Source organism: Eulemur rufifrons, chromosome 1 (genome assembly GCF_041146395.1).
Source record: "Eulemur rufifrons isolate Redbay chromosome 1, OSU_ERuf_1, whole genome shotgun sequence".
Classification (NCBI taxonomy): Eukaryota; Metazoa; Chordata; class Mammalia; order Primates; family Lemuridae; genus Eulemur; species Eulemur rufifrons.
In genome coordinates, this window is record NC_090983.1 from 85490672 (window position 1) to 85512806 (window position 22135).

Genomic DNA, 22135 nt, shown 5'->3' on the forward strand with positions numbered 1-22135 from the left:
CTCTTAAATGTATACAGCATTTTAGATGTTATAAAAACAATTCCAAATATATTAGTTCATTTGAACCTTTCAAAATCCTCTAGAACAGTAAGAGATTTATAAAACTGCTAAGTGTCATGACATTCCTTGAACCATAGCATAATAGCAGAAATTACAAATCAACTGTTCTGGATGGTTGACTATTTGGGAATGAAGGGGACATTTACTGACTTCATCCTCTTCTGCCACTAAATGATACACACATACTTGTATTTAAGGCAACTCTTAAATTTTAACTTAAATTTTAAGTTAAATGAATGTGAAGAAAAAAACATACAATATATTTATTTTTAAAAATATTAATCTCTGGCCTTTAAAATGAAGTGAAGGAGTCCACCTATTGTGCCCAAAAAGGTACATTAAAAGTTACCTGTTGCGGTATCTGCCTTTGTTTCAGGAGAAGTGGGTGATGTCTCACAAAGCTTTTCATTTCCGGACTGAGAGTTTTCAGAAGTGTTGTTAGGTTCAAATGAGGCAGATGGAGTAGACACTGAACTTTCTGACTGGCTGCCATTTGCCACTGATGTTTCACCTTTTAGTGAGTGCATCTAGGGAAAAAGCAAATTGGAATTTAACTAACAGATAAAAATCTAAATTTACCACCACAGCAGTAGAGACCAAAATATGAATTAAATCAATTGGTACTTATAAACAAAAGAAGTACTAAACTCTAATAGATAAATCTAAAAAATAGAAAACTAAACATGATATAATATCATGGAATTTAATTGCAAGCTGGCAAGAGCATAAAAAGATTTGTTAAAGCAAAGTACTGCCCTCCCTTCAAATTAGAATTCAAAGAAAAAAGTTACAAGCTGCTCTTAACCATTTGCCCAAAGTAGACAGAAATGAAAAATTGAATATAAAGTCCTCAAAATATGTCAAGCAATATACATTGCTTGTGACAGCAATTCTTTCTTTCAACAAAGTAATGGTGATATTCATTATATGCAGGCGTTGGGGGTAAAAGACAAAAGTGAACAAGAAATCACTCAAGTATTAGGTATAGACACCTCTAACTTCATAATGCTATTTTCAGAATCAGTCCAGGAAGAGTGTTTACTACCATTTAAGTTTAATGGCATAGCAGGATCCTGAATATACAGAGGAGTTCTAAAAATATTCCAGTGTCAAATTCCTGGCATATCATTTTCCCCCTATTTATGGAAAGAATATTTTGTTCCTTCTTACCTGTCGGACTTTGTGAATTCTCGTAACAAGTTCATCTGCAGAAACACTCCCTGCTATCACTTCCAAGGGAATTCCACTGTCTCCAATAAAGAAACTGGATGGAACACACACTACAGGATCTGTACAGTTTAATTAAGTCTAACAATTAATGTGAAACAAAAGGATAATTTTATGACTATTGATAACAAAGTAAATTATCTTTGTGAGTTCCACAAAATAACCTGCTAACACGTTTATAAAATGATTTCAACTACTATATCATTATACCTGTAGTACATGTGATAAGTAAAATGATTTCTGATTTATCTGTATATGTGAGTGAAGATCATCTACTACATTCTTCTCTATCCCAGCTTTTTCTTACATCCATCTTGCTACCAGCTGACTCTCGCCAGCTACTAATATTCCAACCAAATTGCTCCGTATTGCTTTTCAGATATCCACATTTTAAAAATTCCCTATTCTCCCACTAGCTACAATGTATCATCTCAGAGGACACTTCGTAATAAGTTTCCATAAACAAGAATGCAAGGTTTCCTAAATAGAAATGAATAATATCTAAATTTCATGAATTAACCAAAAGAAAGGTAAATATGCAAGCAAATATATATATAAAAAGCAATTTTTCATTGAAAGGATACAGATTTGTGAAAATTGTAAGCAGGCTTCACTGTAAAACAAAATTAAAAAGAAAATCACTAGATGAGTCCAACTGCTTTCCAAATACTGAGTTGTTTTTATAAAATTTACCACACCAATCACAAGTATTTTTCTGAAATTATCATTTTCTTTCACAACAATCAGCTGGGGGAGTTCTTATTTCACAAGACTTTTTTTGGTTTGTTTTATAATTTTCAGATTAAATAACTATTTGCTCTTATAACCCACAAGCTGGTGATTAAAAATGGAGTTAGTATGTGTCATGTTGCTTCCTCAGCAGCAAGTATACCGAATACACTATCTTAACCTGGAACAAGAAGATATGTCTATGACTGACTGACTTACACATGTGATAATGTAATACTCTGTAATAACAAAAAATTCAAAAACGGTGAGGTGCAGTGACTCAAATCTATAATCCTAGCACTCTGGGAGGCTGGAGGATCACTTGAGCCCAAAAGTTTGAGACCAGCCTGGGCAACATAGCAAGATCCTTTCTCTACAAAAAAATAGAAAAGTTAGCTGGGACCTACAGTCCCAGCTACTTGGGAGGTTGAGGCAAGAGGATCACTTAAGTCCAGGAGTTTGAGATTGCAGTGAGCTCTGATGATGCCACTGTACTCTAGCCCATGCAACAGAGTGAGACTCTGTCTCAAAACAACAAAAGGATTCAAAACAATCTAAATATCCACGAATAGGGGCCAGGCGCGGTGGCTCATGCCTGTAATCCTAGCACTCTGGGAGGACGAGGCGGGTGGATTGTTTGAGCTCAGGAGTTCGAGACCAGTCTGAGCAAGAGCGAGACCCCACCTCTACTAAAAATAGAAAGAAATTGTATGGGCAACTAAAAATATATGTAGAAAAAATTAGCTGGGCATGGTGGCACATGCCTGTAGTCCCAGCTATTTGGACGGCTGAGGCAGGAGGATCGCTTGAGCCCAGGAGTTTGAGGTTGCTGTGAGCTAGGCTGACGCCACGGCACTCTAGCCCGGGCAACAGAGTGAGACTCTGTCTCAACAACAAAAATAAATAAATAAATAAAAATAAATAAATAAATATCCACCAATAAAAACTGAAACATTACGCGATCATAGTAAGGAAAAACACACAGAAAAATGTATCAAAATGTTTTGTAAAAAATGGGAGGAAAACAAATGTAAATATATTATCTTGATTTGGTTGCCTCCAGAGAAAAGAACTGGGTGGTCAGGGATGGAAGAGAGACTTTATAACACCAGTAAGAGATACTGATCAAGGTAGATGAATAATTCCAAGAATCAAACCAATACTTCTAAAAACTAGCATTTGTTTAAATTTTTTCTAAATATAAAGCATGATTATCATGAAAACATTTGAAAATATAGGACAGTATAAAGAAAAAAATACTAAAAATCCTACTATCTCAGAAATAACTACTGTTAACTTTTGATACATTTCCTACCAATCTATTTTCAGTGCATGCTATCTCTAAAAATACAAATACACTAAAATGTTCCCAGAACACTGGGTAACTTAATTATTATAAATAAAATATACTTTTTGTAATTTAAAGGTACACCTGATTCTGTTAGCATGCAGTCTATAATGAAACAAACATCAACCATCACTATACACAGGTATCCCTGCATCTGCTAATAGAAATTTCTGTTTTTGGCCAAGCACGGTGGCTCACACCTGTAATCCTAGCACTCTGGGAAGACGAGGCAGGAGGATCATTTGAGCTCAGGAGTTCGAGACCCTGTCTCTACTAAAAATAGAAAGAAATTATATGGACAACTAAAAATATATATAGAAAAAATTAGCCGGGCATAGTGGCGCATGCCTGTAATCCCAGCTACTCAGAGGCTGAGGCAGTAGGATTGCTTGAGCCCAGGAGTTTGAGGTTGCTGTGAGCTAGGTTGACACCACGGCACTCTAGCCTGGGCAACAGAGTAAGACTCTGTCTCAAAAAAAAAAAAAAAAGGAAATTTCTGTTTTTAAAAATGTTAGATAAATCAGTCTGTATATAATCTCAAGAGTTCTGAAATTTGCATGTCTTCCACATTCCCAGCAAACCCCTATATTCTTCCTGCCATTGCCAACTCTACAAGGTGCTTCTGGAAGATAATGGACATACTTAAATTGACAGATTCTGTTTTTTAAAAACTACTACAGCTCAATAAATATATAGTTCAGTAACTATCGTTGTGAAGCAGGGTATACTATGATTTGCTTTATGACATTCTTGTTAATATGGAAATTTTTTAAATAAAAAAAGTTTACGAACTTACAGGTAAATTTCTGAACATTTTAATATTGACGGCGAGTTTCAAACACATTATTCAGATATTATCAATATCAAAAAGGAATACCAATTTGCCATTGCTAATGAATTAATGTTTTTAAGCACTGATCACCAAGGCTGGTAACATCATAAAGAGAGACAACAGGGTATTACATGCCTTCTGATGGAAGACATATCGCCATTTATAAAATAGTCCTGAGGGGAGGAAAAAAAACTCAAACCTGAATCCATCTATCAATTTACAGTAAACAGAGGACAGAAGAACAAACTAAATGACACTAACAGGCTGCAATCAAAATCCAGATTGTAGGAAACTACAGAACAAGTAGGTAGAACAAATGATCTGGTTTCTTTAAAAAATAAATTACAAAGTCAGAAGGAACGATCTCTAACTGAAAAATAAATTGGGTGGGGGCGGGGAGGAAAGAGAAAGAGAGAAAGAATGAGAGAGATAGACATGGAAGAGAAACCTACAGAATAGGACAGCGGTCCCCAAGCTTCCTGGCACAGATTTGGGGCAGGGGGCATGGGCAATCATTTTGGGATGATTCAAGTGCATTATATTTATTACATTTGCAGCCGCTCCCCAGCACTGCAAATGTCTGCAAATGTCAGCATCACCATCTCAGCTCCACCTCAGATCATCAGGCATTAGATTCTCATAAGGAGCATGCACCCTTGATCCCTCAAATGCACAGTTTACAGTAGGGTTTGCGTGCCTATGAGAATCTAACGCTGCTGCTGATCTGACAGAAGCCAGAGCTCAGGCAGTATGTGAGCAATGGGGAGTAGCTGTAAATACAGATGAAATTTCCCTTGCTTGCCCTCCGCTCACCTCCTGCTGTGTGGCCCAGTTCCTCAGGCCATGGACCCAACCAGTACCAGACCAACCAGTACTGGTCTACAGCCCAGGGGTTGGGGACCGCGGGAATAAAAGACTTGAGAGAGATCAATACATCACAATGTGTGGATCTTGAACAATCCTGAATTTAAAAAACTGCTAAAAATTAAATTAATAAAACTATGATTTTGATGAGACAACTGAAAATCTGAACACTACTTGGTGATATCATGACTATGATTTGTTTCAAAATTATATGGGATGAGTGGACATGGGTGGGGGTATAGATGAAACAAGACTAACCATGACTTAATAATTATCAAAGCTAGTTGACAAGTACATGGGGTTCATTCCACTATTCAGCTACTTTCTTATATGTTTGAAATTTCCTGTAACAACATTTTTTGTTAACAAGTGGGGAGGAGGAATAGAGAAACTAATGTAACAGACTGGTCAATATCAGGTACTATGAGAAACCTATAAATGTCCTTATTCCTATTGAATTAAATGGCTCCATTCGTAAAACTAGGATTCAAAAAAGGTCAACCTTTCAGAGATATTCAATGTATAATTTACAGTTGCTCCCAAGTTCATGGAAGCTGGAGATCATAATTCTCTTTGCATTCCTAGTACATGTCATGTAGTTGCTTGGTAGACTAGGAAAACTTGAAATTTTTTCAGCAAGACATAATGATGAATTTGGAAAATGACAGTCAGAATTTAAATTCCCAATATCCTTAGCAAAAAATATTACATTAACATTTTTATAGTTCAAGAGTATCACCATAAATCACAACTAAAGATCATAATTATAAAAAGGGAAATATTAACATATAAGCAAACCTTTTGGTATCGATTTTAATAGCAACAAAACTGTTTGAAGATGCTTCCATCACTTTCTCATCTTCCCAACTTGCAGCCATCTGCGTAGACTGCTCATCATCACCTGTAAAACATTTCAAGAATTTTTATAACATAAGGCCAAGATCTGCTGGTTGCAAATTCTTTTCCCTGGAAAACTGGAACTTCAAATAAAATATCTTACAAATATTATTTCCTACCTAATATGACAACTGAATTTTCCATAACATGAAAAGTGTGACAATGAAAACAAACTACATGCACTGCTATTTAGGTGATATAGTAAGTCATGGAAAGAAATGTGCTGTGCCTATTTGTCTTTTGTACATATGATTTTAGAAAATAAAACTATAATGCCCTTCCTTTATGTAGAACCTTTCTGTTGAATTCAACATCTCCACATCACAATATTTATTCTCCAGAATTCCTTTAAGGTAGAAAAAAGCAGGTATAATTCTGTTTGCAGTTTTGGACTTGCCTTTTACTATAGGTATGCTAATTATAAAATGATCCAAAACTAATCTGTGGTGATAGAATTCAGCACAGTGGCTACCTTAATGGAGTAGGCAGGTACTACTGACTGGAAAAGAGTATGAGGGAGTCTTTTGCAGTGCTGAAAATGTTCTGTATCTTGATCTGGTAACAGATACACAGGTGTATTCCTATGTAAAAATTCATCAGGCTGTTCATTTAATATACTATAATTATACCAAACCAAAAAAATGTTTTAAAAGTTATACCTATCAAGAAATTGTTTCAAGTTTAGACCTATAATGTCTAGATGTCGGCATAACCACTTACTGGTGAACAGAGAGAAACTTAGCAGTAAGTCACTGAAAAATACCTGAGGTTAGCAGAGCTAAGTGCTTTCTCAAAAGTGAGCAATCTTTGCCAATTTACAGATTTAAAAAAATGTTTACAGGTGGAGGCATCACACTACCTGACTTCAAAATTTACTACAAAGCTATAGTAACCTAAACAGCATGATACTAGTGTTAAAACAGACACATAGACCAACGGAAACTGAAAGAGAATCCAGATATAAATCCATGAATTTACACCCAACACATCTTTGACAAAGGCGCCAAGAAAATACAATGGGGAAAGGACAGTTTTTTCAATAAACGGTGGTGGGGAAACTGGGTAACTACATGCAGCAGAATGAAACTGGACCCCCATCTCTCACCGTACACAAAAATCAAATCAAGATAGATTAAAGACTTAAATCTAAAACCTGAAACTATGAAACTACTGTAAGAAAACATTGGGGAAATGCTTCAGGACATTAATGTGAGCAAAGAACTTAGGGGTAAGACTTCAAAAGCAGAATCGATGAAAGCAAAAATAGACAACTGAAATTATGTTAAACTAAAAATCTTCTGCACAGCAAAAGAAACAATTAGCAAAGTCAAGAGACAACCTACAGAATGGGAGAAAATATTTGCAAACTATCAATCTGACAAGGAATTAAAACCCAGCATATATTATTTAAGGAGCTCAAACAACAGAACAAAATAATCTGATTAAAAAAATGGGCAAAAGATCTAAACAGACATTTCTCAAAAGACGACATACAAATGGCTAAATGGAAAAATGTTCAACATCACTAATCATTGGAGAAATACGATTCAAAACCACAATTCAGTATCACCTCACCCTAGTTAAAATGGCTTGTATCAAAATGACAGGGAATAGGCCTGGTGCAATGGCTCACACCTGTAATCCTTGCACTTCAGGAGGCCGAGGCAGGAGGACTGCTTGAGTCCAGGAATTTGAGGTTGCAGTGAGCTATGATGATGCCACTGCACCCTAGCCCAGGCAACAGAGCAAGAGACTATCTCAAAAAAATAAATTTTTAAAGAGAGGGAATAACAGATGCTGGAGAGGATGTGGAGAAAGGGGAACCCTTGTATACCGTTAGTGGGAATGTTAAATTAGTACAGCCACTATGGAGAACAGTATGGAGGTTCCTCAAAGCACTAACAATAGAACTTCTATGTGATCCAGCAATTCCACTACTGGGCATATGTCCAAAAGAAATCAATGTATCAAACAGCATCTGTATTCCCATGTTTATTGCAGCACTATTCACAATAGCCAATATATGGAATCAACCTAAGTGCCCATCAACAGATGAATGGATAAAGAAAATGTAGTGTGTCTGTATATATATAATGGAATATTATTTGGCCATAAAAAACGAAATCCTGTTACTTGCACCAGGATGGATGGAACTGGAGGCCATTATGTTACATGAAATAAGCCAAGCACAGAAAGACAAATATCACATGTTCTTACTCATATGTGGGAGCTAAAAGTGCTGGAATTACAGGTATGAGTCAGCATGGCAGGCTACCTACTCTTTTGTAAGCTGCTTTCTTCCAGGATACACCCTCCTTCTCCAATTTAATCTACCCTTAGCCTTCTCCATCTCAGTTATCTGTTTATGGTAACATCATCCTTTCAGTTCTCAGGCCAAAAACCTTAGTTATCCTTTACTTCAGTTGACTCTATTGCCAAAATATATCTAGAATGTAACTATTTCTTACCACTTTCACTGCTACCACAGTGATCCAAGCTACCACATCTCACCTAGATGATTACAATAGCCTCCTAATTCATCTCCCTGCTAAGTCTATCCTTAACACAGCAACTATCTTTAAAAAGAAAGATCACATCAACCCTCTGTTCAAAATCATACAATGATAGCTCGCCATTCTCCTCAAAGTGAAAGTCCTCATAAGGGCCCACAAGGTTCCACACATCAGGCTTCCAGTTACTTCTGTGACCTCATTTACCTTCTTGCTATTCCTTTTCTATTCTCAACTATGAAAGACACTCAAGTTTTAAGGTCTTTGTACTAGTTGTTTCCTTTGCCTGGAATATTCTTCCTGCCCCCCCCCCCAACATGGTTAACCATTAACTACCTTAAATCTTTGCTCAAATATCACCTTCTCAAAAAACCTCTCCCTAATCACCCACTTTAAAATTACACCCTAAGGTCATTACAAAGGCCCCTTATCTCCTGTTCTTTTTTCTGTATTACTTATTACTTTCTAACATAGTATGTGTTTTAGTTATGTTTACTGTTTATTATCTGTATTCCCCAACTAGAATGAAGGTTCCATGAGGGCAAAGATTGTTTTTCATTTTATATAAGACTCAAATCCCTACAACAGAACCTCACATCTAATAGGCACTCAGTAAGTACTTTGTGGAATGAATAGTTAAATGTCTAGTAGCTAAGTATCTTGTCATACCTGTAATACTTGACTCTAATGCTGTATATTTGAATATATTTTGTGTGAGATGAGATCCAGGAATATCAGAAAATAGGAGTTTGAGAAATTTGGCCATGGAAAAGTAAACAGGGACTACTAACAGAATGCATCTATAGACCAAGACCAAAAAGAATGTCCCATTAGCAGACTCCCAGATGTTGAAGATGGAGAATGAGGAAAAATTACCATTTGCAAGTGAGATCATTCCGAATGCATCTTCAGAGACCATTGGGTGAAGAGAGACGTAAGATTCCAAATAAACGACTCAACTACTAACCCAGAAAATAGCTATATGGGAACATTCTTACTACAAACACTTCTCAGAGAAAGCCATGAAGAAAAATCCTTATCATTCATTCTTTCAAACATTCACTGTTTCACATTTGCTTTGTTCTAGGCATTGGGCTATATACTCAATACAAAACAAATGAGACATTGCCCTCAACAGAGCTTAAAATCTAACAAGGAAAATTTTAAACAAATAGACAACTATAATTATGGTAATAAATACTATGAAAAACACTATAAGAGAAAATAACAAGAGACTTCTTTTTTTTTATTTTTTTAGAGAGTTCTTTATAATGGTCAGAGAAGCCCTCTCTGAGGTTAAAGAGCTGAGCTACGCCAAGAGCCAGAAGAGTTCACCAAGCAGGGGGAATATGTATGTTGGGAAAGGCCTCTGTGATTGGAAATATCATGAACAATCGGGAACAGGACACAGATGAGGAGGAGGAGTTAAGAAGAGTCAAAGATGACTCCCACACTTAGGGTTTATCCAGCTGGATGTACGGTATGCCACTTACTTAGATGTAGAACACTGGAGGAAAAAAACAGGTTTAGGCAACAAATATACTTTAGGCTTGACAATCCATGAGGACTTAAATGGGGATGTCATGCTAGGTAGCTCGAAGTACAAATCTGCTTCTTGTGAGGCTGGTGCTTTCCACTCTCTCACCTGTACTGTACCATGTAGTTAAGGTCCCAAATGTCTCCTCCCCACTGGCAGTGTCTGTCCAAGACTCAGCCTAGTGGCAGCAGCAGCTTCTTGACCAGGAGCGGTGTAAAGATGAATGTAATTACTCAACGAGAGCTTTCTTAATACTACTGAGTGTGATTATTATTAATTGCTAATTTTAGTATGTTTTCTTATTTTTAGTCAAATTATCAACTATGCTATGAAGTTAAGTGGGCCTAAGATTTCACGAGAAAACACTGTATCCTTGGTGGTATCAGCAGTACCCAAAGTGAAGGCACTTAAAGAGAACAGCACAAACTCTGAAGCAAAGAGTCGTAGACCCTTGTACAGCCAGCCCTTCCAATCTAAAACAATCTCAACTGCTCAAAACCTAAAGGCTTTTGTGGTCTTACATTAACCAAAAAAGGCAGTAAATGATGTCTGTCAACAAATTTTAGCCTACCTAGCAACACCAGTTAGTGAACAGATACCTTTACTTTAGACTCCTTGTCAGATTATTCTTCCTTCCCAAGAATAAAATCAAAATCATTTTCAGCTTCACATCTTTCAATTTGCACAGCTGCAATACTTTGAAAATCCTTGTTAATTTGTTGGCTGAGGTAGTAGTCATCTCTCCAGTCTCCTAAAATCAACTCTATGATATTCTTTAATTCATCGATGAAAATTTCACTAAATAAAGACAACTTTCCTAAAATGTTTCCCACTTGAATAGTTCTATGAACCAAAGCGTACCCGAGTACACTCCAGTAACTTTTAAATTGTGTTTTTCACCAAAAATCTCAGATGATCCTTGGACTAGGTAGAGCAAGTTTTAATTGTAGCTTTCAGTTACGAAGATACCTTTTAAACTTTCCATTGAGTTGGTCTATTATTGCTGAGGTCTCAGATCTGAGAAAAATCATGAGTTCTAGCTATATTCTTCAAAGTTAGGAACAAAACTCTAAGCAATCTCCAAGTGTTGCAGTTTTATGAGACCAGTATCTACATTTTCCTAGAGTGACACTAATCCTACTTAGTCTTAGAGATTAACTGGCTAAAACTCTAGAAAAGCTAACTGTATTTTGGAACAGGCCAAGGGACAAAAAGACTCCTTTGTGAGATTGCTAAATCTTCCTACAAACATTCACGAGTCATTAATATTCTAAATACATGTAATACACGCTAATCAGTAAAACGTTAATTGAAGAATGTATACACACAAACCCCTCAAGTACAAGACCCATAACTTTATTGACTATTTGAATAATTTGCACTAGAGTTTACAAATGTTTCCAAATATTTGTTAATAAAATCTAGTATTTCTTCTGTCAAATTAACTGATTATCTCTAGAGTGACTTCTAGGAATGTCTGGGCTCAGTCAATTATGGTTTTTATTTAAAAACATGACCACCACAGTCCTAGATTTCCACACCAATTTAAGTCACTGCATAAACAGCCTACATTATTCAGTCTTTTTCCTCAAGAAACAAAGCAGCTTTTTTTGAAGCTGCTAAAAATTTGACTAAGATGTAAATCCTTTTTGTGACCCTAATCAAAGTCACTTTATGACTACAGACCTAAATTCTTCATCTATAAAATGGGGATATAAAACTTGCTCTACCTAGCACAAGGATCAACTGAGATTTTAGGTGAAAAACACAATTTAAAATTTCATAAACCTATTACTGTACTCTTAATAAGTACAGCGTCATTTAATTTTCCTTTCATTTTTAAGCCACTTTTTCCTTACAGGATTACAGCAGTAATTTCTTTATGTAATGTTAATACAACCCCAAAATAGCATAACAGAATCAAACTATCAAGCTCTTCTAATAAACAGCACTGAGCTAAAAATTTAGCATAACAAAACAACTCCAAATTTAATGCTAAATGAAATTTACGTTTCAGCCATTCATTCTTCACTGCAGTGCATAAAGTTATAGAGGGATCAAAACACGTGAAGTAATCATGAGTAAACCGTTATTAAACACAAATAGTTGAAGAAATACACCTCAAATTGAGAGGAACCACAAATATTGATTTGGTCCACGCAATAAGAATGAGCACAACCACAGGGGCAGAAATCTACAAGATCTCAGCAATAAAACAGGAGAACATGGAGCAAAACAAGCCAGAGCAACATAAATGAGTACACGTTCTCGAAATATGTGGATTTTACTCTAGGAAAACTACAAAACAAAGAACCAAGAGTTGAACGTCTACTTCCTTTAAACCACTGATTAAAAAAAAAATCAATTTGCAACAAAGTAATTATTTCAAATCAGACTCCCTCCCAAGGCTGTCATTTAAAAAATGACAAAAGTTTACGTTTCGGAAACGTACTGACAGCAGTAACCGTGAACATCAGGTGGTTTCTCTTTGTTGCTTATCGATGACACAGCTTTCTTCCTGACAGTCCACAACTAATTACAAAGCCAACTGCTTGCCCAATGGCCCGTTCCTACCCGCACGCAAATGTTTGTAACTAAATGGACGTTAGAGCACCTCGAAGAGGGGTGCTCTTGGGGACCGAGAGGGGCGCCGGGGAGAGGGTTGTGGGGCGTCTGCCTGCGCCAACTCCTCAGGTGAGCAGGTGCGCGGCTCGGCGGGGTCTGGCGGGGCTGGCTAGGGCCTGCTCGCCGCGTCCCCGTGCAGGGAAGTGTCGGCGGGGCTCAGCGCGCCTGGGAGACCAGGGCCAGGCAGCGCCCCCAGGAGAAGCGGAGAAGCGGGCGGTAGGGAGAAGCGGGCGGTAGGGGCCAGGCCCGCTGTACCCCAAAGGGACTGGGGAGCTGGGAAGCCACGGGCAGGCAGTCCGGGCCTATGGGTGCACAGAGGAAAGGCTGGGGGCGCCTGGGGCCTCAAAGAGCTGGGCGCTGAGGGACAACATGACTCCTCTAGGGGATTTGGCGGAATGGTGGCAGCTGTCCCTGGGACACAGGATATTAAGGGCAGGCCTGGCTGTGTGAGCCGAGAGATGCCCGCGTCTCGGGGAGGCCAGACGCTGAGGTATACAAGAGGACAGAGGTAGGCCGGGGGGTGGGGGGTGTCCTGGCCGCATCTCGGGCCTCTGCTCCCTTCACCTGCCACAAACACCACGAAGACCGCGCCGCTCCTCTTGGCCGTCGCGATGGCGGTCGGAATGGCGCCCTGGAACCACAACATCGCTTCCCTCGGGCCCAGGCGCTCGCTAGGTGTGTGGCAACCGCGGTCCCGGAGATGGCCCCGCCCTTCGTCTTCGTCGGGCCCCGCAGCCCGGGCTAGTCTGGCCCCCGCCTCGGGCTCCGCACAAGCGCGCTAGCACTCAACGTCACGTGACGCCACGCGTCGCTGTAGGTTCAGCGCCCCGGTGCCCTCTCTCGTTGGCAAGTCGGTGCGCGCGCGCGCCCGCTAGGCCCAAGGCCTCGTCGTCCAGGAAGTGGAAGGAGGCAGTGGGAAGCATGACTCACCGCTACGGCACGTCGGCAGCGCCTGCAATGAGGCATGACGGGAATTGTAGTCTTCTTAGGTTCGTTCGCCTCCATAGTGTGGAAAATGTAACTTAGTTTCCGGGGCACCGCGACAGGGGACAGTAATGAGAGCCACTGCGCGGGAGGAAGGGAAGCGTCACTCTCTGACCGGGATATCCTAGTCTCCGCCTCATTGAGACCTTAAATGTGGAGGAAATCGTCCCTACACGAAACCAATGGGCTTTGTAGGGATTTACACCAAGCCTTTGATTGCTATTGAATTTATCAGCCCAACTTTGTAGAAAAGACGGGATAAAAACCGCAACAATCACCTTCTGTAATAACATATAGCCCACGAGCCTGAGGAAGGAATTGGTAGAATGCAGACCTTCAGCTTCCTAGACACTGGCTAGAGATCTTTCCAAAACCTCAAAACAAAAGTTATGCTATTGCCGCAGCTACTTTCTAAAGTAACACAAAAGCAGAGGATAGATGATTTATTTTCCAGCTACTTTCCATGGTAACATAAAAGAGAATAGATAATGATTGCATTTCCAATTTTATGGGAGAAAGTCCTATAACCAAGATATGGCACTCAGTGGTTGGTTATCATGAAAATGAAAACTGACCCGTGTTTAATACTTTTTAATAAAATTACATATTCTCTAGTAACTATTAGCTAAAGGCTTGCATGGTTTATTTAAAGTTGATATGCTATGTATGCTGTTATATTATAAATTCTACATCAATTAAATTTCTCTTCCAGCAGTGCAACCATTTGCCAGTCTTTGCAGAATAAAGGAGCTAACAAATTGCACTCTGATTTTTGTAGTTTTTTTAAATCAGGCATCTCATATAGTGTCATCATAAACTGAAACATAATGCTGATTATGGACAGTTGCTTACGTAGGACACCATTCCTCGGGAAAAATTGGAGCTGATCTTTAACATCAACTTTAAATGGCCTTCTTAAAATTTGATTAACCTAGAAATTCTTCCAGTAGAGCTGTCTTTAATTACTCCTAATGTTAGAATTAAATATTATAAGAATCATTCATAGTTTTTCATTCATTCATCATGTTTGTTGCTCATCTACTAGGAGCTGAGCATTGTACCTGGCATTGATAAGGAGGTGAGGCAGTCAGAAAAAGGCCCTGCCTTTGTGACCATACAGTCTAGCGAGGAAGGCAGACACTGAATAAGTTATGAGTGAAGATGGGACCAAACGTGGACTAATGGGGTCAGAAAAAGTCTTCACGAGGACATGACAGGGGAAATCTAGGTAGGTGAAGAAGACCATTCCAGGCAGAGGAAGGAGCATGATGAGGCGCTGAAGCAAGCAAAGACAGTGCACTAGAAGAACTGAAAAACACCCAGTGTGGCTAGAATGTAGAAAGGAAAATGTGGTGCAAATGAGGCTGGAAAGGTAGGCAAGGATCAGATCATACAGGGCCTGGGAAGTCATGTGAAGGACTGTGGAGATTTTTCTAAGCATTGTAGAAAGCCATTGAAGAATTTTAAACAGAGCAGTTACCTATAAGACTTGTGTTTTTAAATTGTAGCATGGCAATGAAATGGGTTGAATTAGAAGTGGAATGTGTAAATGTGAAGAGACCCATTAAGAGGCTCTTGTTTATGTACGAGGGAGATGGAGAAGTGGATACTTTTGATATTTTGGAGGCAGACCCAATGGATTTTGTTGATTGATTAGATGTGGAGTTGAGGAATAAGGAGTCAAGAAGGGATTTTAGGTTTCTGTCTTGAGAAATTATAAAGGAGGTGAGGTACTGAGATAGGCAACACTGAAGGAAGAGCAGGACGGTGGGGAGGTTGTGGGTGAAGGTGTGAGTTCAATATTAGGCATGTGTTTGGAGTGCTAGAGAGACGTTCACATGGAGATGTTAAGGAGACAGATGGATATTAGATTCGGAGCTCAGGTAACAATTCTTAACTGGATAGGAATTTGAGATTTCTCTATGTGCAAGGGGTAAAGTGACACAGTGGAGGATACTATCACTTAGGAAGATGCTATCACTTAGGGAGATTGTGCAAGGTCAGGTGAGACAAGAGTATGGCTGAGGTCTTAAGACCTCATTTATACAGCATTTACAGAATTGTATAAACCAGTAAAGGTGACTCCGAAGGAAAGGTTGGGGGGTTGTGTAGAGAAAAATGGAAGAATGCGTGATACCAAAGAAGCCAAGGGTAGGGACAGTTTTGAGAAGGGAGTGAGAAGAAGCTATATTGAATGCTGCTATTTGGGTCAATTAAGATGAGACTAAAAAATGTCCATTGTTTTTAGAAACATAGCAGTAATTAAACATCTAGCAAAAAGCAATTCTCATTCTTCTTTATGGAAACCAAATGGCAGTGGGTTAAAGAGCAAGGGGAGGAAAGGAAGGGGAGTCAGGGAGAATGAAGGGAAGGAGGAAGAAAGGACATTGGGGGAACAGGAATTCAGATTGGGAAAGACAGCCTTTCTAAAGATGAGTGAGGTTCACACAAGATTAAATATTGATAGAAAGGAGCTAGTCTTGGAGAGATTGAATACAGGAAAGAGGGAGGTTTCTATGAAGACAGGAAGGAAAATGGGATATATGGTAAATTCTGTTGATAGCCCATCCAACCATCATTCTTCTACCATGTCTTCCATTATTTCTTCTGGGCAGAGCTCACTTTCCACTGGGAGCCAAAAATGCCAGATACTTGCTTTCAACCTCCCTTTCCAGCCTGTAGGACCTTGTGGGAAGTGGGTTGCGGAGGTTGGGGGGGGGGGGACTTCTAGGAAAAGTTTTTCTAATAAAAAGACACATAGAGGAAAGCACAACCCTCCTTTGCTGGATGTGGTTGTATGCAGATGATGCCTGGTACTGCTGCAGCAGCCATTTTGTGGCCATGAGGAAAGACATTGCTTATGTTCTAAGAATGGCACAATGGAATAGAGAAAGCATGTGTCTATGATGACATCACAGAGCTCCTCAACCAACCCTGGGACTACTCGGCCTCCATAATTCTTGTTTGGTGAGATAATAACTGTCCTCATTGTTTAGGCTACTGGCAGTTGGGCATTGCTTCTTGTAATCACTATTCCATACATTCTGGGGTGGGATCCAGTATAGAGACAGATAGAAGAGATTCCTTTCCATTTGTACAGAAAAAGGAAAGGAAAACTAACTAACTTTGAACATAAATAACTTTGTAAGTTTCAAAACAATAATCTGAAGACGTTTTCATCTGAAAGCTTTAACTTTTTTTCTATGAAGGAGAGGCCATTTGCTGAAAGTGAGTAGGGGTGGGTAAGGAAATTGCTACCTTGAAGATAGGGAAACAAGGTTTGAAATGATGTTAAGTGATGGAGGGCAAGTGAACGAGGAAAACAGAGAGGGCCAGACAGGGCTGAGGGCAGGTGAAATTGGTGGTCCTGAATTTGGCCAATTGTGTGATTTTTTTCCAGTGGTCATTCAATCCCTGGGTATAGACACTAAGAACGTGGACTCTTGGATTTATCCAGGGTTGTGGGTGCTAGGAGGCTTGAGACAGAACAAAAGAAAAGGGAATTTAGGAGATTAGCAATGAAATGAGCAAGGTGATAGAACATGGAGTCTAAACTGGGTGGGGATGGAAGTGAGAGCAGAAAGGAGACAAAAACAAACATGGTGGAGGGGAGGCAATGCCCTCAAGGGCTCAGGGTGGTGGGAGACTGGTCAGCAATATGGGACCTTAAAATGTTAAATTCGGAGTGGGGTTGGGTGGGGAGCCAGTTAGGAATTATTAAAAAGATTCTTGGGTTTTGAAGTCTGGTATTGTCCAACTCAATTAGAACATGCCCCTTCAACACACGGAAAGCTAGAATCCTCCCTTGTATGAAACCGGTCACAGCAATCTTTCAGTTCTTTTGTGTTAATCTTAAATTCTTTTAATTTCTACCATAATGGATACTGTGGTGCTCATCTAGACCCCTGCTTCAGAACCTGGGCGCACTCTTTCTCCCAGCAGCTGAAAGAATCCAGAGCTGTGTCCTTCTCAGGAGCTGTCCTCAGCAGAGGACACAAAGGCCTGGGCTCCTTTCTTCATTATGGCTTCTGTGGGGCCTCCCATCTCCAGCCCTCCCTGTCTCACCAATGTTGCTACCAATGCACTGCACTCCCTAATAAACCTCCTGTGGGCAGATCTTTCAGTCTGTTTCTGTGAACTCAACTGAGACAGACCCTGATGCCTGAAAGATCCACACAATTTCCCTAACTGCTCTTTCTGCCATCTCACATGATGTCATATCCATCTTCCCTGCCCCCTCCCCAAAATATTTTCAGCATGTTAGTTCCTGCTTAAAGATCTTTAGTGCTTCTGTAGTGCCTCCAAAAATAAAGTACAAATTCTATAGCCATTCAAAATCCTCTACAATTTGGCTTTAACCTACTTTTCCAACATTCATTTCTTCTCCTTCCCCGCTTGGGCTCCCTAGGCCGATTATTCACTGTTCAGAGTATACTCCTTGCCATCTTTGTTTTTGTTCACACCATGGCTCTTGCATGGAGTGTAGGAGTCTCTTGTCTCTTGGCAGGAAATTAGTTTTTGTCTAGAGTTAGTAAAATTGGACGTGTTTTTTGAGGCTAGAGATTAATAGGTCTTATATATGGTCTGTTGATGATTAATAGGTCTATATATGGCCTAATAATTATATAATTTGTTTTCTATGACTGATAGTCGAAAGTCTATGGTCTTATAAATAAATTAAGGTGTTTTATTGTCTGTATACAGTGATGAGGTCAAGAGGTTGAGATATAAACATTTATTTTTTTTAGGTAATTAGTCTTAACAAATGAAACAGGTTACATCAAGACATCAAAAAAAGTCACACACCAGAAAGTAGCTGCGGGCTGAAAGTATAAAAATAAAACGACTGGCACCTTACGGTGCTACAGCCTTAAACCGTCTTCGCGCGTCTGTGTCTGTTTGTTTCTTTATGTTTATGTGTTCATCCCCCGTTCTATAATCCGGGCCACGACATGGAGTCCTCTCCCTTCTCTCATTTAAAAAATATTTGGGCCAGGTGAGGTGGCTCACGCCTGTAATCCTAGCACTCTGGGAGGCCGAGGCAGGAAGATCGCTCAAGGTCCGGAGTTCGAGACCAGCCTGAGCAAGAGCGAGACCCCCGTCTCTACTAAAATATAGAAAGAAATTAACCGGACAACTAAAAATATATAGAAAAAAAATTAGCCAGGCATGGTGGCACATGCCTGCAGTCTCAGCTACTCGGGAGGCTGAGGCAGTAGGATCACTTGAGTTCAGGAGTTTGAGATTGCTGTGAACTAGGCTGACGCCACGGCACTCTAGCTCGGGCAACAGAGTGAGACTCTGTCTCAAAAATAAAATAAAATAAAAAATATTTGAATGCCAATTATGGGACAGGCAGTAGACAAGGTGCTGGGATAGAACTGTTTGTTAGTTGATTGATAGACACTATTTTTGTCCTCAAAAAGCTGCTTGTAGTCAGTCAGTGGGAAAGACTACTATATAAATAGGTGACTATATACTTTAGTTTGGATGAAATGAAAAAGCCATGGACTGGTTACTGTTGAGCAGAAGGGAGGGTCAGCAATGACCTCTTGGGGGAAGTGGCATCAACGCTATTTTTTAAATAAACCTGAATCACAAACTTAAGCTCCTTTTTATACTCAGGCCCTCAAAACAGAAGTTTGTTGGGGTGCGGCAGGCAAACTATGACATGGGTTATACTCTGTTATTTTCCTCCCCCCCCCCCCAGATCTGGAGATAAAATATTTCCCTTGAGCTGAGTCCCAAGGTTTCATGCATTTCTTTGGTACAAAAGGAGGGGTTTCATTGCAATGAGCTCTTCTTTGAGGGATCTTAGTGCTCAGGCCTATTACCGGGTCTAGAGCCACTGAAGAGGAAGGTCAGGTTTCAATTGGTGTCTCTGTGACCTTTGGAAGAGCCCCAGCCACCACAGCCCTAACCCACCTGCTTCACCCCAGTGTGCGTTCTTAAAGCTTGGCTTCTTGTCTTCCAAGCCAGAGAGGGGTTTGTCCATGGAGGTCCTGGGCCAAGATGGCTAACCATCCCATTTGGCTTACCACAAATCCTCTGGCCTTCCACCTCTTGAAATCCACCCATTTTCTTCCATGACCGATCACTACGCACGTCCTCTGGTTTGCTCGACAGAGGCCCTGCTAGCTGTTTACCTGACACAAGACCTCTAATGCTCTTCATACCTTGGCAGTGTGGGGTCTTTGGGGTTTTTTTTGTTTGTTTTTGTTGTTTGTTAGTTTGTAAATGGAGTCTTGCTTTGTTACCCAGGCTGCTGGAGTGCAGTGGTGCAATCATGGCTCACTACAACCTCCAACTCCTGGCCTCATGCAATCCTCCCACCTTGGCCTCCCAAAGTGCTAGGCTTACAGGCGTGAGCCACTTGTGCCCCCTGATGTTCTTATTGGGCCTGCACAAGGTTTTAGAAAGCCTGTGTTCACTACACTTGGCCACAGCCCCTCCCACTACTAAGCTCCATTCATTTACTTGTATTAATACCTCAGCTATAGCAAGGATTTGAGTTTGCCATCCCTGTGCTGTACACGTGCAGCTGGCATCAGGCAGGCCTAAGTGTACGAACAGAGTTGGCCAGTATTTCCCTAACCTCAGTGCCAGCCTCTATCGCGTCTGGAGGAAGAATGCAGTTTCTCATGGTCATTTATATCCTGTGCGAATTTTATTTTATATAGTTAATTTAAATTTCTGGGTTTGTATCTTCTCTCCTCCGCTCATTTAGAAGCAAAGACTCTACTTAATTTTCTTTCTATCCCCAAGTGCCTTGTGTCATTTGTCGAATGAATGAGTTGATAGCGTGACTGAGGCCGAAGTTTCCCCACCGCTAAGTTCTATTTCAGTTTGCACAGAGAACTCACCACAAATTGAATTCTTAATTCTAGTCACACAAATATATTCCAATATTCAAAGAAGGTGAATGGTTCAGTATCAGCCTATTACCATTGTTTGAAAAAGAAATCAAAGTGCATTTCTTAAGTCCCACACCATGCTTTTTTTAAAAGAAAACATTTTTTTGTCTCACAGAAGCCTGCACCTGTTTACCACCAGAGAAGGCTCTAGGACTTAAATATTGCAAAACTCGTTATATAAAAACATATAAAGGAAAAATATTTTTCTCTGTTTTTGTTTTTTCTTGAGTGAAAGTGAGAGGTGTAAAAAAAAAGAGTAAGCAGATTATATAGAGCAAAATCACTCACTGGTAGACCAGTAGAATAGTTTAGATACTCTATAAAGTTTATGGATACATATAAAATAATAAAATAGATAAGGAACATTTGAATGTGTTCCAAGCTTCATTCACAACAATTGAATTTTCACGTGTAAGATAGGATGGCATTCCTCTCTGGCTTCTCATGTAGATCCAGGTGAATAAGACAAATAAAAAATGTCAATCCCTACATTAGCAAGGCTAGAGGCAGTAACATTAAATATTATAGTGTCTGACCTCTGAATCAGCCTGCCTAGTTCATGACTACCATGGTCACTTATTAGCTGAGTGCCCACGGGCCAATTTCCTCACCTCTCTGACACTTGAGTTGCCTCCTCAATAAACTGGGTAAATAGAATTTACCCTTTAGGGCTATTGTGATGATCACAAAGAAACCCTTGTAAGTGCTTAGGAAATACTTGGCACATAGTAATTAACTGCTTTACAAATGTTAACTATTATTTCTGACTACCTGCCAAAATCATACTTTAAAAAAAAACAAACCTTTTCAGGATTCAAAGCTTTTGCTTCCATCAGATCATTTCTTCATTTAATCACTGGACAAATATTTACTGAGAAAGGCACTGGTGCTACCATTGCCAGGGATGTGTTAGTAATAAAAGCAGTAGGCATTTTCCCTGTCCTGAAGATTACATTCTGATGAGTAGAAAAACGTTTAGCATCTAACAGGACAATTACTCATGTAATTACCATTGTGTAAATGCTTTGAAGAGGAAGTACGAATATTATTAGTGTTTATTACTGGCAGAAATGACCGAGTCTGGAGGACCGAAGTAGGGGCGCCCTGGAGGAAGAGCAGACTAGCTGAAGGAAGTGAGTGATATTTGAGCTGAGATCTGAAGTATGAGTTAACCAAATTAACCCGGAGAAGCTGGAGGGCAGGGTGGGAAGATAAGTGTGCCAGGAAAAGGAACAACTCTCACATTTCAGTGGTTTAACACAACAAAGGTTTATTTCTCCTTCACTTCACAGACTAAAGCCAATCAGAGGTGTAAGGGGGCACTGGTGCAAAGGGCACTGTTCCATACAGTCATTCCAGAACCTTTCCTTGGCCAGGTGAGGTGGCTCACGCCTGTAATCCTAGCACTCTGGGAGGCCGAGGCGGGTGGATCGCTCGAGATCAGGAGTTCGAGACCAGCCTGAGCAAGAGGGGGAACCCTCCCCCCCCACCCCGTCTCTACTAAAAATAGAAAGAAATTATCTGGCCAACTAAAAATATATAGAAAAAAAAAATTAGCCAGGTATGTGGCACATACCTGTAGTCCCAGCTACTCGGGATGCTGAGACA

The 22135-nt window shown here is 39.9% G+C and overlaps 1 protein-coding gene across 1 annotated transcript in view; it reads right to left on the bottom strand.

Moving 5' to 3' along the window:
- The window catches only part of UBXN4 (UBX domain protein 4), a 37596-nt gene extending 24218 nt beyond the window's left edge, over positions 1 to 13378 (bottom strand). Inside the window, exons 1-5 of the mRNA XM_069473203.1 lie at positions 13194 to 13378; positions 5859 to 5961; positions 1872 to 1900; positions 1231 to 1349; positions 410 to 587 (exon numbers count right to left, since the gene is read on the bottom strand). Of these exons, the coding sequence (XP_069329304.1) occupies positions 410 to 587; positions 1231 to 1349; positions 1872 to 1900; positions 5859 to 5961; positions 13194 to 13275 (511 nt within the window). The 5' untranslated portion in view covers positions 13276 to 13378. The remainder of the gene's footprint in view (positions 1 to 409; positions 588 to 1230; positions 1350 to 1871; positions 1901 to 5858; positions 5962 to 13193) is intronic.
- Between the last annotated feature and the right edge of the window lie 8757 nt (positions 13379 to 22135).